We start from the raw sequence: 26,925 nt of genomic DNA on the forward strand, positions 1-26,925 counted from the left end.
AAAGGGAGAGGTGGCTTTCGAGCCAGCCAATCAGAGCCATGCACAGCCAGCTTTGGCTGCAAACGGGAGGCAAGGGGTTTCCCTGGTGCTTGATTCTTAAGGAGATCACACAGCTGACAGAAGTGCAATGGGTGCACTTCCACAGGGTTCTCTGCGCAAATGATTTATGTCTGGATGTATCCAACAACTATGAACAGTGTCTCCAGTGGGCATACAAGGACTCAGAACTGTGGAAGGGGCCCTTGGACAACAGCAGAGCCTGTAATGTTACCTGGCTTCAGTCCCTCCATGGGCAGCAGCGAGATGAGGTCACCCTTCTTGAAGTTTAAGAGGCTCTTGTCATCTGTTATGTAGTTGCGTAGAGCAATGACATATTTGGAATCCTTGGGTGGGGGTTAAGGGAGGGAGAGTACAAGAAAGGTACTGTAGTTATTCCGGTGGTGGTGGTGAGCAGGGGCGTGGCTAGGAGAGAGGGGGCCCGTGTTCACCCCTCCCCCCAGAGGCCCCTCTGAGTGAGGGGGATAATGAAGAAAATAGGGAGGGGTGGATCTGGGGGGCCCGGGTACTTCAAACCCATCTGCTCAATTATAGCTACACCCCTGGTAGTGAGGAGCCTCCGTCCTGTACTTTCTTTCACCCAAGCAGGTGAGGGGAGAGTGTGTGTGTGTGTGTGTGTGTGTGTGTGTGTGTGTGTGTGTGTGTGTGTGTGTTGGTCCCACTGCATGCAGGCCTCTCTCTCACCTGTTTCAGTTCATGCAGGAAGAGCTCCACCATGACCTTAATCTGCAGGGCCTTTGGAGAGTGAAGGATAAGCTGCTCATTCTTCAGAGAGAACTGAAGGATGCTCTGGCCCATCAGCTCTAAGGACAGCACATCTGCATAACTGTATAAAGTCAGAGAATGTGGTTCTTATACCTGGGGTTCAGCAGTAGCAGCAGCCACCTTGTTTGTTTATTTATTTTTTATTACATTTATATCCCACTCTTCCTCCAAGGAGCTCTGAGTGGTGTACATGGTTATTTTTATCCTCACAAAAACCCCGTGAGGTAGGTTAGGCTGAGAGATACATGACTGGCCCAGAGTCACCCAGTGAGTTTCATGGTTGAATGGGGATTTGAACTCGGGTCTTCCCTGTCCTAGTTCAGCACTCTAACCACTATGCTATGCTATGCTAAGGTCATTAGGAACTTCCTTTATACAGCTGGGAGTCCTGGAAGGAAGAGGTTCCATACCCCAAAGAACTCATAATCTAAAAAGAAAGAAACCCCAAGCTGACACCAACAACAACCACTGCAGAGATGCTGTGCTTGGACTGAACAAGCTCTTCCCCTACTAAATATGAGAGACAAGAGCTACCACTTAAAAAGAGGTCTCTTTGCCTGGTTATTACAAGCACATGCTAGCAAATGTAGGAGCATCTACTCATGAGCACCATACAGATCTGCCAGTGCAACCCAGACCACAATGTGCTACAAGCAGAAAGAAAGAACACATGCAAACTGACTAACACAATGGAGCCGAGTCATGCCACACGCTGTAGGGGAAGACCCAACCAACAATAAGCCCAACCACATAGGTTCTGACTAGGGAGGGAGTTCCTTTCTGACTCCAAATATGGCAATCAAACTCTTTGAATAGAAGAAAACCCATTCACCAAGTCATCCCAAGGGAGTGGGTGAAACCCCATACCACCCACCATTCTGTTGCTAGCTGTGGCAGTTCTTGATACCCAAACAAGAGAGGCCACAGGTTACTGGCAACAATCAGCATCTTTGGCTGAGAGAGAATACTACTACTACTGATATTTATATGCCACTCTTCAACAAAATTCTCAACGTGGTTTACATAGAAAAATAAAAAATACATAAATAAAAGTAATTATTTAAACAGAATAATAGTAATTATTATTATTTATAAAGTGTCTTGAAGATCTTGTGGCTGTCCAAGAGTTAAAAACATTAAATAGGCCCTGTCCACAGGTTTGCAATTAAATATAGAGTGCTGGACTAGGACCGGGGAGACCCGAGTTCAAATCCCCATTCAGCCATGATATTTGCTGGGTGGCTCTGGGCCAGCCACTTCTCTCTCAGCCTAACCTACTTCACAGGGTTGTTGTGAGGAGAAACTTAACTATGTACAATGCTCTGGGTTCCTTGGAGAAAGAGTGGAATATAAATGTTAAAAAAAATAATTTTAAAGTGAAAAAATAAAAATAGGCCAAGTGGTATGGAAAGAGTGGATAGGGAGAAGTTTTTCTTCCTCTCTCACATTAGAACCATCCATGAAACTGACTGGCAGGAAGTTTAGAACAGATGGAAGAAAATACTTCTTTACAGAGCACACAATTAGTCTATGGAATTTGTGGTCACAGAATGTGGTGATGGCCGCCAGCTTGGATGACTTTAAAGGGGGCTTAGACAAATCCACGGAGGACAAATCTCTCAATGGTTTCTAGTCTTGAAGGTTATGCTGCCTCCAGGTTCACAGGTAGTATGTTTCTGGATGTCAATTGCAGGGGAGTAGCAGTAGGAGAGGAGGCATGCCTTCATCTCCTGATTGTGGGCTTCCCACAGGCAACTGGTGGGCCACTGTGGGAAACAGGATGCTGAACTAAATAGGCTTGATCAAGCAAGGCTGTTCTTATGTTCTTATAGCAAAAGGGAATAACACAGAAGGAGGGAGAGGTTGCTACAGTTATACGGAGTAGCACATGCACTGAAGCCTCCTGGGAATTTCTGTGACGTGAAAACCGAGGTCATCTCTGCGCAGTTCACCACAGAACAGGGCCACTACACATTATGCAATCAACCTGTGGGATCTGGTCTGTGCTGCTGTGCCAGTGCCTATATGCAGCAATTAGGTTTGGACATGGAGGAGGCATAACTGAAATTAGCTTGTTGCAGTCTACAGTTAAAAAGGCAGCAGTCATCTCTAGAAAGCACCACCTTCCATATCGTAGGGATTATTTTATTTTATTTTATTCGATTTCTATACTGCCCTTCCAAAAATGGCTCAGGGCTCTCTTTACACAGAGAAATAATAAATAAATAAGATGGATTCCTGTCCCCAAAGGGCTCACAATATAAAAGAAAAACATAAGTTAAGATGCCAGCACCAGTCACTGAAGGTGCTGTGCTGGGGGTGGATAGGGCCAGTTACTCTCCCCCTGCTAAATAAGAGAATCACCATGTTAAAAGGTGCCTCTTTGCCCAGTTAGCAGGGGTTAGATTGTTTCCTCTCACCTGTAGCTGCAAAGGACTTTCAGATGCTCAGCACTGATGGTAGCTCCTTTCACTCTCTTCAACAGCTGCAGCCCGCGGTGAGAAACACCCAGAATCTGAACATCGCTCCCATTTTCTCCCTAGAAGGAAGGAACACTCAAAATGGTTGGTGAAACATCTTCCTATGGCTTAAGCATGAGGGGCAACAGATATGACAAGGAGCAAAGATGGAAGAAGGGGTAGAACCTTTGAAGCAGCTGCTCCAGAACTGTGTCTTTTTTCAGATTCCAGAGGAGGCCGATCAAATCAGATAGGAGGGAGGAGGTCAGAACCCCTGGGAAAGCTGCAATCTTCACAGCGTACCATTTCTATAGAAGACTATGGCCTTGTTTAGAAACATGATATAAGAAAATCTCACCAGTGTGGGGTTCCACCTGCCCACTTCAACCCAGCCACCTTGTTTTCATATTGCCTGCATGCCAAGTAGTCTGGATCTATGATGACTGGGGCAGCTGCCATGCTAACATTGTATTTGTAAAAGCAGAGAGTCCGTGTTAAACATGAAGCTGGCCATGTGGACACATTTTCCTTTCTCACCTGGTGTCACTTTTGAACTGAAATCATCATCAGTTACCTTTTCGGCATACCGGCTGGTAACACTTCAAGTCTTATATACAATAGCCAAATCAGAAGTTGAAACAAATGAGAGTGGAGAGAGAAGTAAATGAGCAAACCTTTTAACCCTTTCAGTGACCAAAATATCTCATGGCTTCTTTCATCTCTACATTAATATTGGATTGCAACTGCTCGATAAACATGGCTTCTTTAATCTAACATCTTATTCAGTTCTCTTCACCTGCCAGTATTGACACTTCTGTTTGTGTTACTTCTCCTTGATGTTTTCCCCTCGTGTTGTCATGCGCATTTCATCGCCATTATATCGTTTTATCCATAAGACCACACAATGAATTCACACGAGGTGAGATTTGAACTAGACATTTCCAAGTGTACAGTCCGTACTTCTGTGAATTGTGCTACACCAACTTTTCAAGCAGAGATGTAAGCAAGGCCAACAACCGCACTGAAGAAGCTGCGAGGTCTCAGCACTGACAAAGGCTCATGAATTAAGATGGTCCAACACAGTTCAGTCACAAGCGCAGCCCAAGAGCAAAACCCCAGCATTTCAAGCAGTGGCAAGTCTAACATACCTTCACTAGGAAAAGGCGAGAGAAATAGTTGGCCCAGTTATCACGAGCAGCCACCACAATCCTCTTCTTTATCCCATCTTCTGGAATTGAGCTGGCATCCATACCCACCTGGAACTTCGCTGTCAGGGATGAAAAAGGCGAAGTGTCATCGAAGTAGACACAAAGTGCAGGGCTCAGTCTTAATAGCCAAAGGAGAGAATGAAGAAGCTGGACCTCTGCTTAAGAGTCCCATTTCTGTTATGGGTATTTAAGGGCAACTCTAAAATCCCATGAATCATTTATTTATTTATTTATTTATTTACTTATTTATTCATTCATTTATTTATTTATTTTCACATTTATCCCGCTCTTCCTCCAAGGAGCCCAGAGCGGTGGACTACATACTTGAGATTCTCTTTCACAACAACCCTGTGAAGTAGGTGAGGCTGAGAGAGAAGTGACTGGCCCAGAGTCACCCAGCTAGTATCATGGCTGAATGGGGATTTGAACTCGGGTCTCCCCGGTCCTAGTCCAGCACTCTGAGAGCCGCAGAACCTTTGGGGGTTGTGATGAGTTCATTGCTACTGAGTGAACATAGGCAAGTGTGTTAGATACATACAGTCTCCACATCCCTAACGCACTACTGTGGCACATGTTTCCAAAGAGTTATTCAATTCCTGCCAGAAGCGATATGGCATTGAGATATTTGAGGCAGGGAACAGGATAGGATGCTTTGAGGCTGCTTACTCAACAGGTCTTTCATCTTGCGCCTCTCCTCTTTGGAGATCCGAATGCATGAATCTGAATAAGTGTCTCTCATGATCTGGGAAGGAAGGAAGAACATTGACTTCCATTAGACTCATATACTTCAGATGTCAAGTAGAGTCTCTGAACCTGGAAGCTCAAAGGCGGCGGCTGGTGCATAACTCCAAACAGGCAGGGCAGCACGACACAGAAACACAATGAGGAAAGAAATAAAAAGGCCATTTTGGCAGAGGCTAGTGGACCAAGAGGAAGAAAGCATTAACAAAAGATGATCAATCTTGCTCTCTCCTCTTCACCCCGCACATCCCCACACAAAATGTGTGTAGATGGTTGCATAACAGATTCAGACAATAAGGATGACTGAAGTTTTACCTGGTTGCATAACAGATTCAAACAATAAGGATGACTGAAGTTTTCTTTGGGGTAAAAAACCTGTTAGGGACAAAAAAGATACAGGGTTGTTTGTTATATGCTTTAAAGGCAATGTATCCAAACCAACCAGTGATCCAGTGCATAAATGCAAGCTATGTTTTCAGGGACACAATTCTAATGGAAAGCACAGGACGATCATGCTTTACCATTCACAAAAACTGGCTTGGTACTAAGAGGGTGAAGAAGGAGCAAGGGCAATCTTTTACTTCACCGGCTGTCTCTCTCAAGCCAGGCATGGATACAAGCAATTTCAAAACATTGCAAACCTACCTCCATTATAGTTAGACCACCGATCTCTGCTTCAGCATTATGCTTGCCATACCTACCCAAACATTATTCTAACTTTACCACCTTGTGGACTCATTCCTCCAGGATATATATGCCAAAGGCATCTGCAGAAATAACTCGGTGAGGGGCGGGGGGAAGACGGTTTATTCATGTTTGTAACCACAGATCACTGGCCTGATTCTCTGCAGTCTTTATACCATTGACATCCCTACCCCAGCCCTGCACCATTACGTGGCCAACAAGTGCTGCTGCAGAGGCCTGGGCTGTGCATCTGTGCATGGTTTAATGCATGATATAGCATTAGCAACTTCCATCTGTCCATTTAAGAGCAATATGTAAGGCTCTAGATCAACAGCTTTAATTTGTTCATTTAACAATACAGCAGTACTTGAGACAGATATACATTAAAACAGAAATCAGACCTGATTCAAACGATGCCCCCAAGGCTGCATTTCAGTGAATGCATTGATCTTTGCTTCCATGGGGGAAGTGGAGGCACTTGTCTCCCCTGGAATTCTTTCTTTCTTTAAAATATTTATACTCCGCTCCTCCAGTACACTAATGCTTGGGGAGGCTCACAACACTTACTGAACATTCTACATTTCCTGGTGTTTGATTTTTCCAGACATCCTCTCTAATAAAACGCTTGGTGTCCGTCCGTGGACGGACACCAAGCGTGCGTTCGTGCCTCGACTGTTCTGCGCGTGCGCGGAGCGCACGCTCAGAACAGTCCAAGGGAGACAAGACCGCCAGCACCCGGCGGCCATCTTGGGCGGCCAGAAGTGGCCGCCCGAAGAAGCCGGATAAGCGGCGGCGGGGGACACTGGCCGAGGCGGCGGCAAAGCTGCCGCCTCGGCCAGAGGACGCGGCGCGGCCAAGGCGGCGGCGGAGCCATGGCCGCGCCGCCGAAGCCGGGTGGGGGGAGGCGGCGGCGGCGGAAGCCGGCCGAGGTGGTGGCCAAGCCGCCGCCGAGGCCTGGCGCCGCCGCCGCAGCCGGGCGGCTTGGGGCCCTTGCCTGGCCGGGGAGACCGGCCGCGGCATAGAGGCTGGTGGCGGCGCCGCCACAGCCGATATCCACCTTCCCGCCCTCCCAGCTGCCCGACTTACCCTTCCCCGCACCCCCCCCCAAAGGAATAAGGGCCTCCGCGGCCGCCGGAACTGCCCTCCCGCCCTCCCAGCTGCCCGAGCCCTACTCACCCGAGTCAGCCTGCAAGAGCCGGGCGAAGTGCAAGCATGTTTTCAAAAGGTCCAGAGAGGAGCTCACGGACAGAGCTCCTCTCTGTGCTAAGTCTCTTCCTCTCTGGACCTTTTGAAAACATGCTTGCACTTCGCCCGGCTCTTGCGGGCTGACTCGGGTGAGTAGGGCTCGGGCAGCTGGGAGGGCGGGAGGGCAGTTCCGGTGGCCACGGAGGCCCTTATTCCTTTGGGGGGGGGTGCGGGGAAGGGTAAGTCGGGCAGCTGGGAGGGCGGGAGGATGGTTATCGGCCCCTTCCCTTCCTAGCGCCCGTTATTCAACGGGCTAAAATTTACTTGTATTTTAATAAAGACGTTGGATCAGTTTCAGACCTGATGCCCGACATTCCACAACTGAGGCAGCTAACAGATTCTGCGTAAAGATGTGAAATTTACATTTTTATGTAAATAATTTACATAAATAATACAATTTCACATCTTAAGCAGGATCTGTTAGCTGCCTCAGTTGTGGAATGTTAGGCATCAGGTCTGAAACTGATCCAACATCTTTATTAAAGTATGTCTGGAAAAACCAAACACCGGGAAATTTAGAAAGTTCAGTAAATGAAGGATTCCAGGTGAGACAAGTGACTCCACATCCCCCAGAGATGCCCATGTACACCTTGCATAATTCATGATGGCACGCAAGATAGTAGCCCATGGCCACAATTTTTTTACCTCCACATTTTGGGTTCTGTTTTATAAGATCAGGAAATGTACTGCAATCACACTCAGGTCAAATTTGAAGACTGGATTTGGATAAGGACAGACTTGTAGCTGTGACAGGGCTAACCACCAGGTTTCCTGATTTGCATGAAATCCTCTCACAACAAGCCATCTCCACTTGCTGCTGCTGCTGTTCCTTCTCCTCTCACAGAAGCCAGCAGAATCACCAATGGCCCACTGAGGAGAAGACACCATCAAAGCAAAACACACCCCACACAGCAGCCCACACACCTTGTATTGTTTCAATTATCTACTGCTTTTATTGATCGTATATAAGTTGCTCTGGGAGCCTTGTCAGCTGAAAAGCAGGGTAAAAATACATAAAAACAAAACAGGCACAACATGAGTTCTCTTTAGACATTAAAAAAAAAGTGGGGGGCAGGGAGAAGCAGTTAACAGCTCCGTTTTGACTTGAAATGTTTTGAGTGTTTCAAGCACCATTCTGAGGCCTGTTTTTCTGCGAAGAGCTTGTCTACCAATTGGGCTTGGCAGGTAGACCAGTCCTCCAAGGCAGGCCAACGTGTTAAAAACAGAGCGGAGGGCTGGTCTACCCACCTCACAGCAGGTAGACCAGTCCTCCTGCCGTGGACTTAGCACGGCCCACCTTGGAGGACCACCTTGGAGGACTGGTCTACATTCCAACCCCAATGGGTAGACCAGCTCTCCCTGGAAAAAACAGGCCTCAAAATGGCACTCAAAACACTCAAAATATTTTGGGGTTGATTCGTCGAAACAGTTGGCTTGGCCGCTGTTACAACGAATCAATTCAAGGATTTTGCTATTTGTTTTGAGCTTGAAACAATTCGCAAAATCAGTTTTGTGCACATCTCTAAAGCATACAGTATTTATGTTGAAGAGATGCTTTCCATGTTTGGAAGACTAGGGTGTCCCAGCCTTCCAATCATGGGCAGAATCTCTTCATGCTTACAGTGTCCGTCTCTGCACAAAAACATGGTTAAGTGTGTTCAGTTGGGGGGTGAGGCTTCTGACCGTGTCAGTGCCAGTATGGGGCTTGTCAGTATGTGCTTGGGATACCACACACAGGTAGAAAGTATCTTTTTTAAGAGAGTCAGACTCTGGTAAAGCACTTCCAGAAAAGCAACATTTGGATGTAATGGACTCTAACACACCTCTTTGCGCAGGAAGAGCTTCCAGCTAGGGTTGGCATAGGAGAAGCTGACACTAGCAGAAAGACTGAGCAGCTGGGTTTTGATACCATCATCTTCTTCCACCATCCTCTGAGCCAAGCCTAAGTGTAACAGAACAGTAGTCAGAAGGGATTTTGTGGTATCTCAGAGATCTTCACAATCACATTCTCTCCAAGATAAGAAAGCAACATATCCATCTAACATTTCCTGAATAGAAAAGAATATTATTCTGAAAAGAATAATAATAATTTTAAATAATAATAATAATAATAATTATTATTATTATTATTATTATTATTATTATTATTATTATTATTATTATTATTTTACACAGTCAGACAGGTGTTATTGACTGGTTTGTTTTATCCAGACATCGAGTCCTTCCCAAGGACCTGGGATGCCAGAATTTTATTGTCAATTGTTATAGATATTGTCGCAGAATATAGGCTGTTCCCAGTAAAGCTGCTTTTTGTAACTGGCTGATGGTGATTTCTGTGACCCCTATGGTGTTGAGGTGCTCTTCAAGGTCTTTTGGAACTGCACCCAGGGCGCCAATTACTACTGGGATTATTTGGGTCTTTTTCTGCCACAGCCTTTCAATTTCAATTTGTAGATCTTTGTATTTGGTGATTTTTTCTATTTCTTTTTCTTCTATTCTGCTATTTTGCAGATGTTCCAGTGTATCATCCCTGCTACCTTGTCATGCCTTTGTTTGTAGTCAGTCTGTGCGATCTTTTTACAACAGCTGATTAGGTGGTCCACTGTTTCATCTGCTTCTTTACAAAGGCGGCACTTGCTGTTTGTGGTGGATTTTTTTACTTTTGCTCTTATTGCATTTGTTCTTAGTGCCTGTTCTTGCGCAGCCAGTATTAAACCCTCTGTTTCTTTTTTCAAGTTGCCATTCTTAAGCCATTGCCAGGTCTTGGTGATGTCTGATTTTCCACTTATATTGTGCAAATATTGACCATGCAGGGGCTTATTTCTCCATTTTTCTGCTCGGTTCTTGACTTGTTCTTTCTTGTAGGCCTGCTTTGTTTCATTGGTGTTGAATAGTTTCACATTATTGACCATTTGAAGTGCATCTTCTTCACTGTCCCTTATATATTCTTCAAGGCCTCTTTTCTCCTCCTCTGCTGTTTGATGGACTTGCAGCATTCCTCTTCCACCTGAGCTGCGAGGGAGGTATAGCCTATCGACATCACTGTGGGGGTGCACAGCATGATTGATGGTCATGATTTTCCTGGTCTTATGATCTAGTGTCTCTAGCTCTGCCTGGGTCCAGTCTATTATTCCTGCACTGTATCTGATAACAGGTATAGACCAGGTGTTTATGGCTTGTATGGTGTTCCCGCCATTGAGTTTAGACTTGAGGATTTTTCTAACTCTCCTGATGTATTCACTTCCAATTTTTCTTTTAACTTCAGTGTGTACGATGTTATCAGCCTGGAGAATGCCCAAGTATTTGTAATGTTCTTTCTCTTCCAGGTTCTTGATCTTGCTTCCATTGGGCAGTTCTATTCCTTCTGTTTTTCTTATTTTCCCTCTGTTCATTATTAATGCAGCACACTTGTCTAGTCCAAACTCCCTTGCTATATCGCTACTGAATATACGGACAGTGTTTAGCAGTGATTCGATTTCTGACTGGGACTTTCCATACAACTTCAGATCGTCCATGTACAGCAGATGGTTGATTTTACTGGATGTTTTAGATGTTTGGTATCCGAGGCCTGTTTTGTTTAGTATTTGTGAAAGTGGGGTCATGGCGATTACAAACAACAGAGGGGATAGTGAGTCCCCTTGGAAAATGCCTCTTCTAATGCTAACCTGTCCAAGTGTCTCGCCATTGATTGTTAACTGTGTACTCCACATGCTCATGGCTTTTTAAAATAAATATCTGAATGTTTTTGCTGACACCAGTTGTTTCTAAACATTTTTGTATCCATGTGTGAGGCAGTGAATCGAAGGCTTTCTTGTAGTCAATCCATGCAACACTTAGATTGGTTTTTCTTCTCTTGCAATTTTCTAAAATCATTTTGTCAATCAGCAGCTGGTCTTTTGTGCCTCTGGTGTTTGGGCAATTTCCTTTCTGTTCAACTGGAAGCTGTTTGTTAGTTAATAAGTGTTGCATCACTTCATCTGCTATTATTCCAGTTAATAATTTGAACATGGTTGGCAGACAGGTTATCGGTCTATAATTACTTGGAACTGCACCTTTTGCTGGGTCTTTCATGATGAGATGAGTTTTCCCAGTTGTTAGCCATTGTTCAATATCACCTCCTTGCAAAATGTGATTGAACTGTTTTGATAGTTGTTTATGAAGGCTTGTTAGGTGTTTAAGCCAAAAGCCATGCAGTTCATCGTCACCTGGCGCAGTCCAATTTTTAATTTTCTTTGCTCTTTCACTTATTAATTCTGGTGTTATTATTAGATCTTGCATTTGTTGGTTACATTTTTCGACCTCTTTCGCCCAGCCTGCTTTATCATCATCATCATCATCATCATCATCATCATCATCATCATCATCATCATGTATAACCTACTGTGCTCACAAGGGGTCAACTGTATTCATGTATTTACCTACTATATTCACAAGGGGTAAGAAAGAAGCTTCATTTAAAACAAAAACCAAAAAACCATCTTTGACAAGCAGGAAAGCATTTGATGACCGCAGATAAGCCACAGACACACAAAGTGCTTCCAGATGGAGGAATTTTGTTACTTCTTTCTCTTCATGCACTGACCTACATGGAGAAGAGAAATGGAGCTCCCGAATCAAGCAGTTCTTGCCAGTTTCTTATTTGTATACAGGTCACTATTTTTCATCCACAGTAGGATGGAATTGGTTGTTGGTCCCTCCCCGTCCTTCCCCATCTCTTCACAATGCTTAATGTTGGCATGTGCATACAGAGAAATGCTGACCAAGTCTGGCTTTTTGAAAAAAATCATGTTGTTCATGCACTCCTGACATAGAGAACTTCCACAGCTTACCCCTGCTTCTGCTGAGCCATCCGCAACTCCCACAGAGCTTGAAATAGGGTAGGTTGTTTAAGTACAAGAAGTAGTTTAAGTACAACTGCACTGGTTAGAGGTGCCTCACTTTTCCAAAAAGAAACAAATGTTTGGTTTGGTTTTAAGTGTCATCTGTTTATCTGGACATTGTTGCATCTTGTTAATTAATCACTTCCTAAACTAGTTCCCTCCTATTGGAGAGGAGAGCTCATCTTTTGGTAGCAAGAATGACTTGTCTGTTTAGCTAAGCAGCATCCACCCTGGTTGCATATGAATGGGAGACTAGAAGTCTGAGCACTGTAAGATATTCCCCTCAGAGGATGGAGCCGCTCTGGGAAGAGCAGAAGTTTCCAAGTTCCCTCGCTGGCTTCTCCAAGATAGGGCTGAGAGAAATTCCTGCCTGCAAACTTGGAGAAGCTGCTGCCAGTCTGTGTAGACATTACTGAGCTAGACAGACCAATGGTCTGACTCAGTATATGGCAGCTTCCTATGTTCCTATGAGGCTTCTCTTTTAATGACTTGGCTGCAAATCTATGCACACTTTTCTGGGAACAAGCCTAAATGAATTCAGTGGGGCTTAATTCTGAATGGATTGTGCTGTTTGAGTCCATTTCATCAGTTTCTAAATTTTTTATGTTTAATTGACACTCTTGAGATTACTGGAGTGAGGGAAGATGAAGTGCAATGTATTGTGGCTGGGGATGATATGAGTCTAGTTCAACAACGGCTGGAGAGCCAAAGTTGCCTACCCCGAAGTAGACTATAACAAGATATTACTAAAATGTCATTTCATGGCAGCAGCAGATGAAAATTTCAGGGATGGAAGTCGCTTCTGAGAGCATAAAGCCTCCCAAATTGAAAACAAGACTCAGATGTTTTTGTTCAAATCACCTTTAAAATTTGACTCTTCCCCTCATAACATAAACGTGTGTGGATAAAGGTGACCCAGTTGACATAGTATACCTAGACTTCCAAAAAGCTTACAACAAACTTGCTCCTCAAAAGACTCCTGAGAAAATGTAGCAGTCATGGAATAAGGGAACAAGTACATGTGTGGATTGCTAACTGGTGGAAGGACAGGAAACAGAGGGTAGGTATAAATGGAGTTTTCACAATGGAGGGAAGTCAGAAGTAGGGTCCCCCAGGGATCTGTACTGGGACCGGTACTTTTTAATTTATTCATAAATGATCTAGGGGTAAGCAGCGAGGTGGCCAAATTTTCAGATGATACCAAGCTTTTTCAGGTAGTGAAATCCCAAACTGATTGTGAGGAGCTCCAAAACGGTCTCTCCAAACTGGGGAGTTGGCGACAAAATGGCAAATGTGGTTCAATGTTGGCAAGTGTAAAGTGATGCACATTGGGATGAAAAACCCCAGCTTCAAGTATACGTTGATGGGATCTGAGCTGTTGGTCACTGACCAGGAGAGGGATCTTGGGGTTGTGATGGACAGCTCGTTGAAAGTGTCAACTCAATGTGAGGCAACTGTGAAAAAGGCCAATTCCATGCTAGGGATCATTAGGAGGGGGGTTGAAAATAAAACTGCTAGTATTATAATGCATTTATACAAAACTATGGTGCAGCCACACCTGGAGTACTGCGTACAGTTCTTGTCACCACATCTAAAAAAGGACATTGTAGAACTGGAAAATGTGCAGAAGAGGGCACCAAGATGATCAGGGGCCTAGAGCACCTTTCTTATGAGGCAAGGCTACAACATCTGGGGCTATTTACTTTAGAAAAAGACGACTGTGGGGAGACATATAGAGGTCTATAAAATCATGCATGGTGTGGAGAAAGTGGATAGAGAGAAGTTCTTCTTCCTCTCATATAACACTAGAACCAGGGGTCATCCCATGAAATTGATTGCCACGAAATCTAGGACCAACAAATGGAAGTACTTTTTCACACAACACATAATCCACTTGTGGAATTCTCTGCCACAAGATGTGGTGACAGCCAACAACCTGGGTGACTTTAAGAGGGGTTTGGATAATTTCATGGAGGAGAAGTCTATCAATGGCTACTAGTCAGAAGGCTACAGGCCGCCTCCAGCCTCAAAGGCAGGATGCCTCTGAGTACCAGTTGCAGGAGAGTAACAGTAGGAGAGAGGGCATGCCATCAGCTCCTGCCTATAGGCTTCCAGTGGCATCTGGTGGGCCACTGTGTGAAACAGGATGCTGGACTAGATGGGTCTTGGGCCTGATCCAGCAGGGCTGTTCTTATCTTTTATTCCTTGGTAAAACAAGATGAAAATTGCAGGGATGATAGCCTCTTCTGCAAGCATGAAGCCTGCCAACTTGCAGACAAACAGGTCCAGACATTTTTGTGAAGGGGCAATTCAAAGTTTGAAGCCTTTTCAGCTCCCTTTTTGAGTTTTTCAGGAAAAACAAGCAAAGAAAGATAGAGTTTTTTTCTCTGTCTCTCACAACTCTAGGACCAGGGGTCATCTTATGAAATGACTTCAACTTCTATATTTGGAAGCTGAAGCACTGCACAGCCTTAGTCAGTAGGGCTACTTCAAAAGGCAAACAATGTGGTTTGAAAATGAAAATAGAGGGGGAGGTGGAAGATCATATTAGTGATTTAAAAATAATTGTAAAGGAATAACAACAAAAAGTAGTGGAAAAGGTGAGCTACATAAATGCAGTGAGGTGCTGTTGAGATCAACCCTTCCATATGTTGCCACCTATGGTAAAAACTATTCCTCCTCTGAACTAGACAAGTTGCACTGTCATCTGACTATACATCTGAACATAACAACATAATCCTTGCTGGATGAGGCCCAAGGTCTATTTTGTCCAACATTCTGTTCACACAGTGGCCCACCAGATGCCTCTGGGAAGCTCACAAGCAAGAAATGAAGGCATGCCCCCTATCCTGCTGTTGCCTCTGAAACTAGAGATAGCATATTGACATCAGGACCCATAGCCATTGCTAGACTGTCATCCATAAATTTGCCTAAGCCCCACTTAAAGCTATCCAAGCTGGTGGCTATCACCACATCCCATTGCAGAGAATTCTAGAGCTGAATTATGCACTGTGTGAAAAAATGCTTTATTTTTTTGATCCTTAATGTCCTGCCAGTCATTTCATAAGATGACCCCTGGTTTTAGAGTTGTGAGAGACAGAGAAAAACTTCTCTCTCTCTCTCTCCACAGCATGCATAATTTTATACACCTTTATCATTTCTCCCCATAGTCACCTTTTTTTCATCTAAACCAAAGAGCCCCAAATGTTGTAGCCTTACCTTTTTCACAGGACAGTGCGCTGAAATTTTCATTGCAGTGTCCACCATAACCCCAAGACCAGAGGCGTATCTAGGGAAAATAGTGCCTAGGGCAAGCACTGAAATTGCGCCCCTGTCCAAACATCTGACACCCATCTTTCAGATAATTTTACCATAATATCAGCTCAAAAGTACAAGTCAAGCTCGTTAATTGTGGAGATTGTGGAATGCGCTCCCTGCTGAGATATGATCCTCCTCATCTCTGGCAATTTAAAAAAAACACCTGAAAACACATCTCTTCAATCAGGCTTTCTCAGCTTTTTAAAACTTGTTTTTAAATTCTTCTGATTATTTAATTGTTTTACGATGTTTTTAATTGTTAATTATTGTTTTTATGCTTTATTATTTTTGTTTTAATTATTAATTTATTTTAATTGTGTTTTAATGTAAACTGCCCTGAGCCTTTTGGAAGGGCGGTATAAAAGTTTTAATCATCATCATCATCATCATCATCTTTTAATATTTCAAGAATTATTTAGCAGTGGACGTAGCCAGACCAAAAAATGCTGGAAAACTACAAATTTCAGGATGCTGGGGCTCATGAAATACCCAAATACTATGTGGAGGTGTACTTGGAAAACTAAACAGAAGCGCCTGTCTAATTCTCTACTATGCATTGTAGCATCACTATTACATAAGTTTTAAAAATAAATTGAGAATTCGACTTTTCCCAGATACTCTGAAAATAATTAAAGGATATGCAGAGTAAACTGTGTCACTGCTTGGAATATATTCTAGTATTTCAGAAAGACCGTTAAAATGAGAGAAAGAGAGCAAGAAACTCCCAGTGGGCCTCAATACTAAGGATTTCACACTGAGTCAAAGACAAACTCACCATTAATAGCCATATTATTAAGACATCACATTTAACTCACTTATCACAAGAATCAAAGTAAGAGCAAATGAATACAATCCTAGCTCATAAGCTTCAGATCAGTGTTCACAAGCCCTGATTCTCTGTAAGTGCCAAACTGAATATGTGTAAAGTGACTTATATTATATTTTAAAACTTTGATTTTTTTTTAACCTGTAGCTCCTTTGAGGGGCTTCCAAAGGCTGTGGGGGAGGGGGTCTGCAAAGGTTCCCCCTCCCCCTGCTGGCCTCTTAATTCACTGCCGCAGCCCCACCCTAGATACGCCCCTGCCCAAGACCCCTGAGGCTGTGCGACCCTCAGGGACTTATTTCTGGGTCACAAAGTGTGCTTCTGGGGCAAGGGGAAGATCAGTGAAAAGTGTACACATACCCCATGTGCAGAGTGATTCCAGATCACTAAATGCTGTTGAGATGCTTTGCAGATTGTGCCTCCGTGCCAAGAGTTAGGATGTTGGCCAGCATCATTTATCCTGGTTTTACTTCCACTTAATGGTTATTAGGCTGCTGTTGTTTGAAGTTATTGTATGCTCTATTGCATTTTTACACTTGCATTTATTCTTTTTAATTTTGCACACCACCCTGAATTAACTATCTGAAGGATGGCCTAGAATGTTCTTAAAGAAACAAACAAGCGTGCAAAGTTTATTCTCAGCTTTGTTTGCTACTGTGCAAGGAGTAGGTGCAGCTCACCCCCTTCCATGAGCATCCTAGAAAATTCCAGAATTTGTTAACAGAAAGGAAAGAAAGAAGACAGAAGGGAAAATGAGAATAAACAGAAAAAGAGACAGGCAGTGAGAGAGGGAAAATCACAAAGGAAGAAAAAATGAGAAAGACAAAACACAGTGAGGAAGCAAGAAAAATACGTTGCCTTGGAAAGTATGGGACAGAGTAAAGAGAGGCTCTAATATACTTTTTGTCTAAGTTTATACAGATTAAGAGGAATTAATCTGTGTTTGCTTTCTTTTTTCACCTTTCTTTTTCTCCTCTAGTTCTTTTTAAGAAACTACCAACTAGCTTGTTAAACTCCATAGGCACAATTTCACAAAACTTAGTTTCTGCTGCACAAAATGTGTCCAGCTGAACATTTAAATAAGCTTCAAAAGTATGAGAGATAAATTAGTAGTTCTAAAGTGAACCACTGGTGCTCGTTTCATTGAGAAAACATGCCATCCACAAGGTCTGCTGTGAACTGGCCTGGCCTACCCAGTAAATTGGTAAACACAAGCTGCCCCAAGGGGGGAGGTTGCAGAATCGATGAGCAACAACTTACCTCTTGAGCTCGTTTCTTTCGTGGCAATGTCTGAAGGGAGGGAAGGTGCAGGAGCGGGTAGTGGGGGTGGTGGCACAGTCGGGGGTGAAGGAAGCCCCGAGGCAGGGGGCGAGGCAAGTGGCCGAGCAAAGAGGTTCATGAGAGGCAGCTGTTTTTCTCTGATGGAACTGGAGAGCTTGCCAGGTGGTGGGGGTGGTGGGGATGTTGCTTGAGGGCTCCTCTCTGGTGATGCAGAGGATGGCTGGGAGTAGGAGGGGAAATCAAAGGACATTATAAACATGGCTTTAGGTCTCACCTACAAGCTTAGCATCCCACTCAAACAGCTCTGCAGCTAGTACTGCATGGTAGCACTAAGAGCAAATAACTTACTTTAATATATCCCAGTTAGTGAAGGGGCACAGAAAATCTTCTGGTAAAAGTCTCGAAAGAACATAAGAAGGCTGCTGGATCAAACCAAAGGTTCTTCATATCCAGCTTTTTGTTTTCCACAATGGCCAGCCAAACGCTTCTGGGAAGTTCACAAGCAATGCAAAAAGGCGATAGCTCTCCTCTGCTGTTGCCCCTCCCCTGCTACTGGTATTTGGAGGTATACTGCCCCTGGACATGGAGGCTCCACATAGCCATGATGACTTACAGCCAGTAATAGACCTATCCTCCATGCATTTATCTCATCCCCTTTGAGAGCCGTCTTCAGCACATTTTGTGGCAGTGAATTCTGTACATTTTTCTGTGCTGTGTAAAGAAAGACATTCTTTTGCCTGCCTGGAATCTCCTGTCAATCAGTTTCATTGGATGACTCTGAGTTTCAGTATTATGAGAGAGGAAGAAAAATGTTTATCTTTCTCCACATCATGAATAATTTTATAAAACTGTATTATGTCTCCGTTTTAAAAACTAAAAATCCCCAAATGCTCCTGAATTACTGGGGACAAAAAGCACTGCTGTGCCAACTTTCACTGGATAAGTTTTTCCAGCTGGCCTGGCTGTACATTTAGTAACTAAACAATAACAAAACTCCAGGTGACTTTACTGTGGCAAAGGACTCACACCCAAAATAACAGGCATTGTAAAGCAGTAGTATATGGCCTTCTAAGGGCACCTAAATGAGAGGTCTTCTAGAAAGCAGCGTATTCCAACATGAACACAAATTGTGATAAGAGATTTTCCTGGACATCCAGATGAGATCAAAGAATGATATGCAATTTTTTAACGCCATCTGCTGGCCATCTGCTGACAATCCGTGAAAAACATGTCGCTTTTAAATACTACTTGTAAAGGTTTTGTTAATGGATTGTCAGCACATGGCCAACAGATGGGACTAAAAAATTGTGCAACGTCCATTGACATCAGCTGGATACCCTGGAAAATCTCTCATCACAATTTGTGTTCATTTTGTTGCCAGCTGCTGACTAGATATAAACTTAATAGAGAATGACCTAGAACTCAAATCTTGGTACCTTCCATTTCAGGCTCACAGACTCTCCCCCACCCCCGTCGCCCAGCCCATACTTATTTTATTTAGCTTTAGTCATAGAAAGTTATCAAGATTGTTTCAAAAGCAAGAAAGATGCAGATAGCATGAGAGTGGTTTCAGACACACACAGAGAATCAATGTCAACAGAAGCCAGGAGGTCTTAACTTCCAGTTTGTCACATTTGTATTCCACCTTTCCCCAAAGAGATCAGTGTGGCGTATAACTCATTTTTATCCTGTGAGGTAGATTAAGCTGATAGACAGTGACTCTCCCAAGACCATCCAATAAGCATTAAGGCTGACAGGAGATTTAGACCTGGGAGTCCCAACAGGACTCTAGCCATGGTATCACAATGGCTCTAGATGTGTCAGGACTAGAGAACATATAGCAAGTTATCACTCACCGGTGAAGGAGACAATCCCACAATCCCCAGCTTTGCCAGGGCTTCCTTCTTTGGGTCACCTTTCTTCAAGAAGACATTAGATACATTTCTGCAAGTCAAACAGAAAAGAGGAGAATTATGATGAATTTGCTGTGTGTCCACCTGTGGAATCATTCATAAACAATGACTCTTCTCATAAACGTCCAGACATTTTCTTTAAAATGCAGATACAACAGTTCCCATTGGTTGCTTCCATGCTGGTCAGAGAATATCTAAAGAATTCTGCCCCCGTGAGTTGCTGTGAAAAGATGGTTGCCAACCATGCAGGCAATGTCCAGCTCCTTGTGGTTGGCCTGTTAATTTCATTATCACAATAACCCATAAAGATTTTAGATATCTTTGGGCTGGCATAGGCGTAAATATAGATACTGCTGCAACTGATTTAAAGCAGGTCTAATTCCTTGACTAAACAATTCTTCACCTCAGAGGCATGATGGGCTTCGGAGGTGGGACTGGCTGGTTCTTAAGTGTTTTAATGACATTTCGTATCTCCTGGCTCGGTTCAGGTTTCTGTGTCAGATCCGAAGTCGTCATCGTAGAGGGCAAGTCCTCCTTGGCTTCCTCTTCTTGGTCATTTCCCTTTTGTGCAGGAGGTGGCAGGGCTGGATCAGAAGACAAGGGTTTTTTTAATGACATCCTCACAAGAAATCTGTCTCTGTTTCTACCTCACACACATCCTGATTCCTCCCAGCCCTTTCTCCTCAGTTCCTTCTTAAATTCCTACACAAATGCATTGTAAATCCCCATTTAGTTGCCTTCTGCCTTTAGTTGCTTTAAAATGAGCACAGGCAGAGAGGCTACCAGCAAAATCCAGCTAGGATGGAAAAGCTATGTGAAGATACTGAAGGAACAAATTGGTAGAGTGGGCTCAACCTCTCCATGATGAGCAGTTCACAGCCCATTCTGTAATCCCCACCCTGCAAAGATGGGTATGAAGGGCATTAGTTGATTCCACTAGAGAAGAAGTCTCCTAATGCTTCGTCCTATAAAATATTAGCGCAGTGCATTCTTTATATTCTACAGGCTGTAAAGTGGTGGAGAAATTTGGTCCACAGAGAAGCCTTGGGTGAGGGACTGTGGGTCTTCTTGCAGGCTGCTCAGTGCTGAGAGTGGTCAGCACCTTCAGCATACTTCAATGCATTAATATATCTATGTACCTCTACTACCTCTTCAAAACACTTAATGCACCTGATGAGGTCAGTGGTTACCTAAAAAAGCTCGTGCTTCAATAAATCAGTTATCTCTAAAAGGGTGCCACCCCAGCACTCTTTGCTTTCTTGAAGGACTTCTCAGGATCTGGGTCCTGAAGAAATCAGCTTGTTTCTTGCATGGGCTTCTCACTTGGATTACAATGGGTCAAGGCTTACCTGGATGTGGTTCTGGATTAGCCCTTTGAGGTCCCTCTGGACCCTCTAATTGCAGTTTCTTTGGAGAATTCCATTTCTTTGAAGAGGGAGTGATTTTCTGTATATGATTTGTTTGCAGCCCTGTGTAGAGAAGGAGGGTCAGGCATTAAGAACATATTGGATCTGGTCTTTCTGGGCCAGATGACATCCATCCAGTTAGATTCATCAGAATGGTGGAAGCCAGAAGGAATTTGAATATCAATCCCATTCTAACAGATTAACCTAAATGACAGAAGAATGTGCCGCATCATTTTTGCAGCTCAACAGCAGCAAAATGCTTCCATTGAGGCAAATCGCATTCAAAACGTAAATAGCAAAGCACCCAGCAGTGGGAGCATTCTCATGAAAACAAACACCACGAAAAAACAGCAACCTTTTAACGCTGAATATACAACATTATAGAAACTATATTGCAACAATTAATTTCAAAACAAGGCATTGGAAATATGAACAGCACCCTGCTGTCAGAGTAGGGACTGCGGTATCACAACACCAGAAATGTGGAAGCACACTTCAGAGTTACGCCATGACCCCGTTGCAGGGTCTAACCTGGAAAGCGCCAAGATGTGTCACAAGCAGAACAGCAGGGACAGAGTTTCACCATGTCTTAGGTGACTGTAGGACAAGGAAAGAGCCTAGTAAAACATAGTTGGATGACTCCAAACTACGTAATGTGCTATAGATTAAGAAAAGCTCCAGAGATTACCCATAGACAGGCTCGGACTGGCCCACAGGGCAACAAGGCATATTCCCGGTGCGCCCCACCTGCGAGGTGCCCCTACGCCCTGCCGCACTTGGCAGCAGTGAATACTCCCACCCTTAAGTACCCATTCTGCTCAAAACCTGGCACCCTCCCCACATACATTCCACTGCCCTCTCAGTGCCCCTAGTCCGACCCTGCCCATAGATATCACTGGACAAAAATCTATCCCTGGACCACGATAAAACGATTACTACTAATAATCTACTATTATTTATATATCATACTGCTTTTCAACAAAAAGTTCACAAAGTGGTTTAATATTACGACTACGACGACTACTACTAATAATACCACCCTGTCCCAAAAGGGCTTACAGTACACACACACACACACACACACACACGTTAACGGTAATCACTGGAACCTGGGCGGTCTGACTCACACACCCAGTGTGGTTTCTGGTAGTCGCCGCCGCCACCCCTCTCTGAATTCAGAGAGAACTTAAACTTGGGTCTGAACCAATCTCTGGCAGTTCTCCCAGCTCTGCAGAGCGGGTGCCAAATTCAATTCACCTGTAAGTAGCTTAACCAAGCGGTCAGCTCATGGAAAGCCGCAGGTCCAGAGTCTCTGAGCAATGCACACATTAAACGCAATCATTCTCTCTAAAAGATTGCTTTATTAGTCTACAGGAACCAAGGTGGAAGCAAGGAGGTATTGGGAAAATAAAGTAAAAGTCATTTCTAACTCGTAACACAATCTAAAGCAGGGATTCTCAAACTTGGGTCCTCAGGTGTTATTGGACTTCAGCTCCCATAATCCCCAGCCTCAGTGGCCTTTGGCTGGGGATTATGGGAGTTGAAGTCCAATAACACCTGAGGACCCAAGTTTGAGAATCACTGATCTAAAGCCTTAAGTAAAGCCCTTACACATCTTGATGGAGAACGGTTCAGCTGGTAGATGGAAAGTTAGCTGACCCCAAACAAAGGCAACATACAACTTTTAAAATCTTTCTGAGGCAAAACACCTGGAAGGGCATTGAGCTCTTCCTCCAATCGGAGTTGGGTCCCGAGGGCTCAGGTTGATAGCTCTCTATCAATTATCTATTTGATAGTAAAATATCTCCTATCTATTTGATAGTAAAATATGACAAAATGTTAATGTGGAAAGATGAAGAAGTGAGATCCCATCAGGGATGGATCCCAGAGGAATAGCGGCACACAACTCACCCATTCTTTGGAAATACTCAATTTTCTTCTGGAAAGTCCCCCGAGAGACAGAGTCTTCTCCAACATCTGAGTGCTGCTTTTCTTGGTAGGTGTGGATCTAGAACATACACACCACACGATGACCACAGTTAGGCCTTGCTTTTTTACCTCAGCCTGGGGCTTCCTTTCTACTGCTCAGAAAGGTTACAGAGGAGATCAGAGGCACCCACCAGAGACATAAGCAGCACAGTACAAACCTCATTCTAGGCTTAGCATCTTAGATTTCAAAACAGACCTGTGGCCAAAGCATAACAGAGATTGATCCTTCTACATAGAAAAGTAAATGTCAGGGAAAAGGTTTCTGGTCTAGGTTTCTCCCTGACATGATGGACCCCAAAAAACAATCTAAACACACTGGCAGCATTACACAGGAAAGAGGCTATCCTCCTCAAAATCACTCTAAATTCCATTGTCAATTAACTCATCACATCTCTTTAGATGCTCAACTTTTCCACATCACCCATGCATTCCCAATGTAATCAGATGTACCATATTTCTGTGAATATAAGGCACACACAAATATAACCCACAGCTGATCATTGGCTATGTTAAAAACCCCCACAAAAAACCTCTTGTATTATCCACACCCTTTGCATTTGCTTTGTATTATCCACTCCTACTGAATGAGTACAGATAGCAGCTAAATGTTAGTTAAGTTTTTTTTAAAAAAACAACCCTTGTATAACCCGCACCTACTTAATTCCCCATCCCCAGATGCAAAACCTTGCATAACCTGTGGGTTATATTCATGAAAATACAGGTAAGCCCTGAGGAAAAAATGCTTGACAGAATCAGGAGCCCCTTTCCCTCTCCCCTCAGTTTCTTGCTTTTTGTTGTCACTCAACCAGTTACCCTGGACTCTTACCCCTGGACTTTGGGGCCAAAGTCCAGGGTCTGCACACCCCCTTCCCCCCCAATCTTCTTTAGACTGCCCCGGGTGGTGTGGTCGCCTCTCGCCCGCACTGTGCTGGGCAGCCGAGTTTGATTATGACCTGTGCCAGGTACTTTAGTGGGGAAAGATAAAATGTGGGATGGAAATATGTAAAGTTGCATGTTGAAATGTTTCTGCTACTGCATATTTGTATAAATATACCCTGCGTGTTAAAATATACCCTGCGTGTGTAGGGGCATGATGCAGCCAGAGTGGAGGCCTCCAAAGGCCTTTAGGTCCAGGCTCCAAAACCTAAGTGTACCTCTGCATACAACTAGTTTTCACAAACAATGAAGTGATGTGTATCTTGAATGGCTTCCATGAGTGAATGAATTCTCTTCCATTAAAATGTAAAAAGAAAGGGGGGGGGAATCCTCTTACATAGAAAAGCAGGTGCCAGGAAAAAAGATTTCTGGTCTAGGTTTGTCCCTGACATACTGCTTTCTTATGTATAGGATCTATTACTTTTTTCTTTTCTTTTTTTAATAGAATACCATCCTATCAATTTGAGTCCTCTTCAGAAGTGGCACAGTCCAGACATAGGTTTTCCACCACATCTACCGGCTGTGAGAACTAGGCTGAGTTCTGTTGAGTTAATGGCAACCCTCTGAGTGGGACCAGGATAGACTCTTTCTCGTTAAGTGTTTGGATTCTGTAAATGTCACACTTTAATGTGGGAGACAGGAAATAAAATATTCCTTGATGTTTCAAAGCACATCTCTGTCCCAGAGCATGTAATAATCAACATGGCTTAATGCTGAGAGGAAATGTATCCATAGTATTGTCAATAAGACACTCTTCTTTCATTCCCTCCCCCAGTCCCACTTATAACTTTTGATTGTATTGTATTGGTTCCATTAATTAATATAAGCTCTACTAGATAGCTACTTTTTAAACCATGTGCTTTTATACAAATATGGGGCCTGGATCTGCAAGACCCAGCTTCAAGCTTTGCTCAGTCACGGAGCAAATTGGCAAGTCATTACTAAAATGAGACATCCCCATGTATGCTATTCCTTGAAATGTAACCAATATATCTGAGAAATGTAATTCACCAGGGGCTTTTGCACACAGCAGGTTTTACAGTGAGTTTACGGGGAGACTTTACTGTGAACTTGAAGTTGTCCCCAAAAACCGACACAAATAGTGGATTTTTTTTTTACCCCAGATATAAATCGGGTTGTACTCTAATGCACAGTGAAAAACCTGAATTGTGTGTGAACTGCTCCCTGATAACTCGCAGGGACTTCAGGGTAAATCTAGCTGATATGTGAACGCACCCCCTCCATTCCGAAGGAGATGTGAGTTAAAGGGCTTCAAAAGCCCTGTGTGAAAAGCTTCCAAGCCTCAGTAGCTGAACTGAGGATTTCTCTTTTTTCCTCTCTTCTCCTCTCATGACAGCTTGATTGAAACACACACACCCCTCCCAGGAAAGGAATCAAAGACATGGCTAACATTTATGGATACTTATTGGACACTCAGAACCTAGTACCGGTGCTGCTGGCTGAGGTGGACATTCTGGTCTGTCAAGTACCGACGTGTCTTTGTTGCTGTTGAGTTCCTTGAGTTTAAGAGCTGGGGCTGGCTGAGATGGAGGAGCAGCTTGTCTTGGCCTTGGAGACTCAGGAGACTGCCTCCGTGGTGATGCTCGCCTTTGCCTTGAAGGTTCAGGAGACTGCCTCCGTGGTGATGCTCGCCTTTGTCTTGGAGACTCAGGAGACTGCCTCCGTGGTGATGCTCGCCTTTGTCTTGGAGACTCAGGAGACTGCCTCCATGGTGATGTCCGCCTTTGCCTTGAAGGTTCAGGAAGTCTTCTCTGCAGTGATGGTTCAGGAGATCTCTCCCTGGGTCGGCGTTGCTGCTCTTGCTGCTGCTGTTGTTGGGAAATTGTCATGGCCTGAAGAGTCATCTGCTGAGCCTGCAACATGAAATCTAAATGTTTATGATCCCCCTTTACTTCATCAGGGCTGTCCTTAGGGCAGGGCAAGCAGGGTAAAATTAACTGGAAGGGGGCCCCGCACTGGCTGATTTGCCCCAGGCCCTGCACCCCACCAGGGCTCTCTAAGGACAGCCTTGTACTCCATAGATTTATAGCCATCACAACAAATTCTAGTTCAATAGACTTCAATTTTCAGACTCAAACACCCTTTTAAACCCACCATGCAATACGAGGCCCACTTTAAATTTTATCCCCCCCGCTAGGGTTGCCATATTCTGGCTTTCCAAATCCGGGTGCCTAATTTGCACATTATGTAAGTTGGCTTGAAACTAATTTTTGAGCAGAATATTGACTGTACGTTTTGCTCCATAGCTCTGCTTCTACAAGGGCTAGAGCTTAGCTTTAAAAAAAAAAAAACACCAAAATTTTAAATCCAGGCGAATCTCGGTGGGCTAAACAATCTGGGTGAGATGCTTAAAATCTGGGTGAAACCCAGAATTTCAGGAAGCATGGCAACTCTACCCGCCCCTGCCCCCCCGCTCTATCTCTGTTTTTCGACTACTTGTTATATAGCTGCTTCCCTTGTAGACACAAAGAAATCGGATGTAGACTTACCAAGAGTTTATTCAGAGACCACTCAATTTTCTCCCCTGCCTCCTTTCCCTTGCTTTTCCTTTCTGACTCCACCCCCCACACACTCTCTACAGGATCCCCACTGGGACCAACTTCTCAACAACAAAACAAAAGAGATGACTAGATAGAATACAATACAACACTACACTACACTCTCCTTTCCCCAGCTTTCTCCTCCTCTATAGCTCCCACCCCCACCCACCCCCGGTCCACAAGAGCCGTAGCTCTTCCCTGTCCACATGACTGCCTTGTTCTGCTCTAAGGAGAAGGTTTCCTGCCATCACCTGAGCGGCTCCTCCCATTTACCTTGACCTGGCAGCTGCCTCTCTGTTAGGACACATTGCCAGGCAACATGGATGTGCCATGTGGCAAAGCAGATTCCACCTTTGGCACAGATTGGCAGCTCCACCAGCTCTGTAGCAACATGAGGTTGAAAATGCCAGTCATGTGCTATATGTATGAACATCTGGATTCATTTTTCATAGTTTATGTAGGGGTTGTGGAGAGCGGTTATTCTCTTCATATAAACATAGGAAGCTGCCTTACATTGAATCAGACCATTGGTCAATCTAGGTCCATATTGTCCACACTGACTGGCAGCAGCTCTCCAAAGTTTCTTTCCCAAACTAAACTGGAGATGCCAGGGAATTAACCTGGGAACTTCTGCATGCAAAGCAGGTGCTCCCCCACTG

The 26,925-nt window shown here is 44.1% G+C and overlaps 1 protein-coding gene and 1 long non-coding RNA gene across 3 annotated transcripts in view; one reads left to right on the forward strand and one right to left on the reverse strand.

The window, feature by feature from the left end:
* Nucleotides 1-5,624, forward strand: part of LOC128347198 (uncharacterized) — a 31,528-nt gene extending 25,904 nt beyond the window's left edge. The window contains exon 3 of the long non-coding RNA XR_008317440.1: nucleotides 3,308-5,624. This is a non-coding gene — a long non-coding RNA (uncharacterized LOC128347198). The remainder of the gene's footprint in view (nucleotides 1-3,307) is intronic.
* The window catches only part of MYO15B (myosin XVB), a 123,006-nt gene that overhangs the window by 47,776 nt on the left and 48,305 nt on the right, over nucleotides 1-26,925 (reverse strand). For both annotated transcript variants that reach the window (XM_053301461.1, XM_053301463.1), the window contains 13 exons: nucleotides 25,154-25,579; nucleotides 22,692-22,788; nucleotides 20,724-20,843; nucleotides 19,778-19,958; nucleotides 19,318-19,405; nucleotides 17,441-17,681; nucleotides 8,983-9,101; nucleotides 5,546-5,605; nucleotides 5,156-5,231; nucleotides 4,430-4,548; nucleotides 3,243-3,361; nucleotides 742-883; nucleotides 272-383 (listed from right to left, as the gene is read on the reverse strand). In XM_053301461.1, the coding sequence (XP_053157436.1) occupies nucleotides 272-383; nucleotides 742-883; nucleotides 3,243-3,361; nucleotides 4,430-4,548; nucleotides 5,156-5,231; nucleotides 5,546-5,605; nucleotides 8,983-9,101; nucleotides 17,441-17,681; nucleotides 19,318-19,405; nucleotides 19,778-19,958; nucleotides 20,724-20,843; nucleotides 22,692-22,788; nucleotides 25,154-25,579 (1,900 nt within the window). The remainder of the gene's footprint in view (nucleotides 1-271; nucleotides 384-741; nucleotides 884-3,242; nucleotides 3,362-4,429; nucleotides 4,549-5,155; nucleotides 5,232-5,545; nucleotides 5,606-8,982; nucleotides 9,102-17,440; nucleotides 17,682-19,317; nucleotides 19,406-19,777; nucleotides 19,959-20,723; nucleotides 20,844-22,691; nucleotides 22,789-25,153; nucleotides 25,580-26,925) is intronic.

The sequence above is a fragment of the Hemicordylus capensis genome, chromosome 2 (assembly GCF_027244095.1).
Source record: "Hemicordylus capensis ecotype Gifberg chromosome 2, rHemCap1.1.pri, whole genome shotgun sequence".
Lineage (NCBI taxonomy): Eukaryota > Metazoa > Chordata > Lepidosauria > Squamata > Cordylidae > Hemicordylus > Hemicordylus capensis.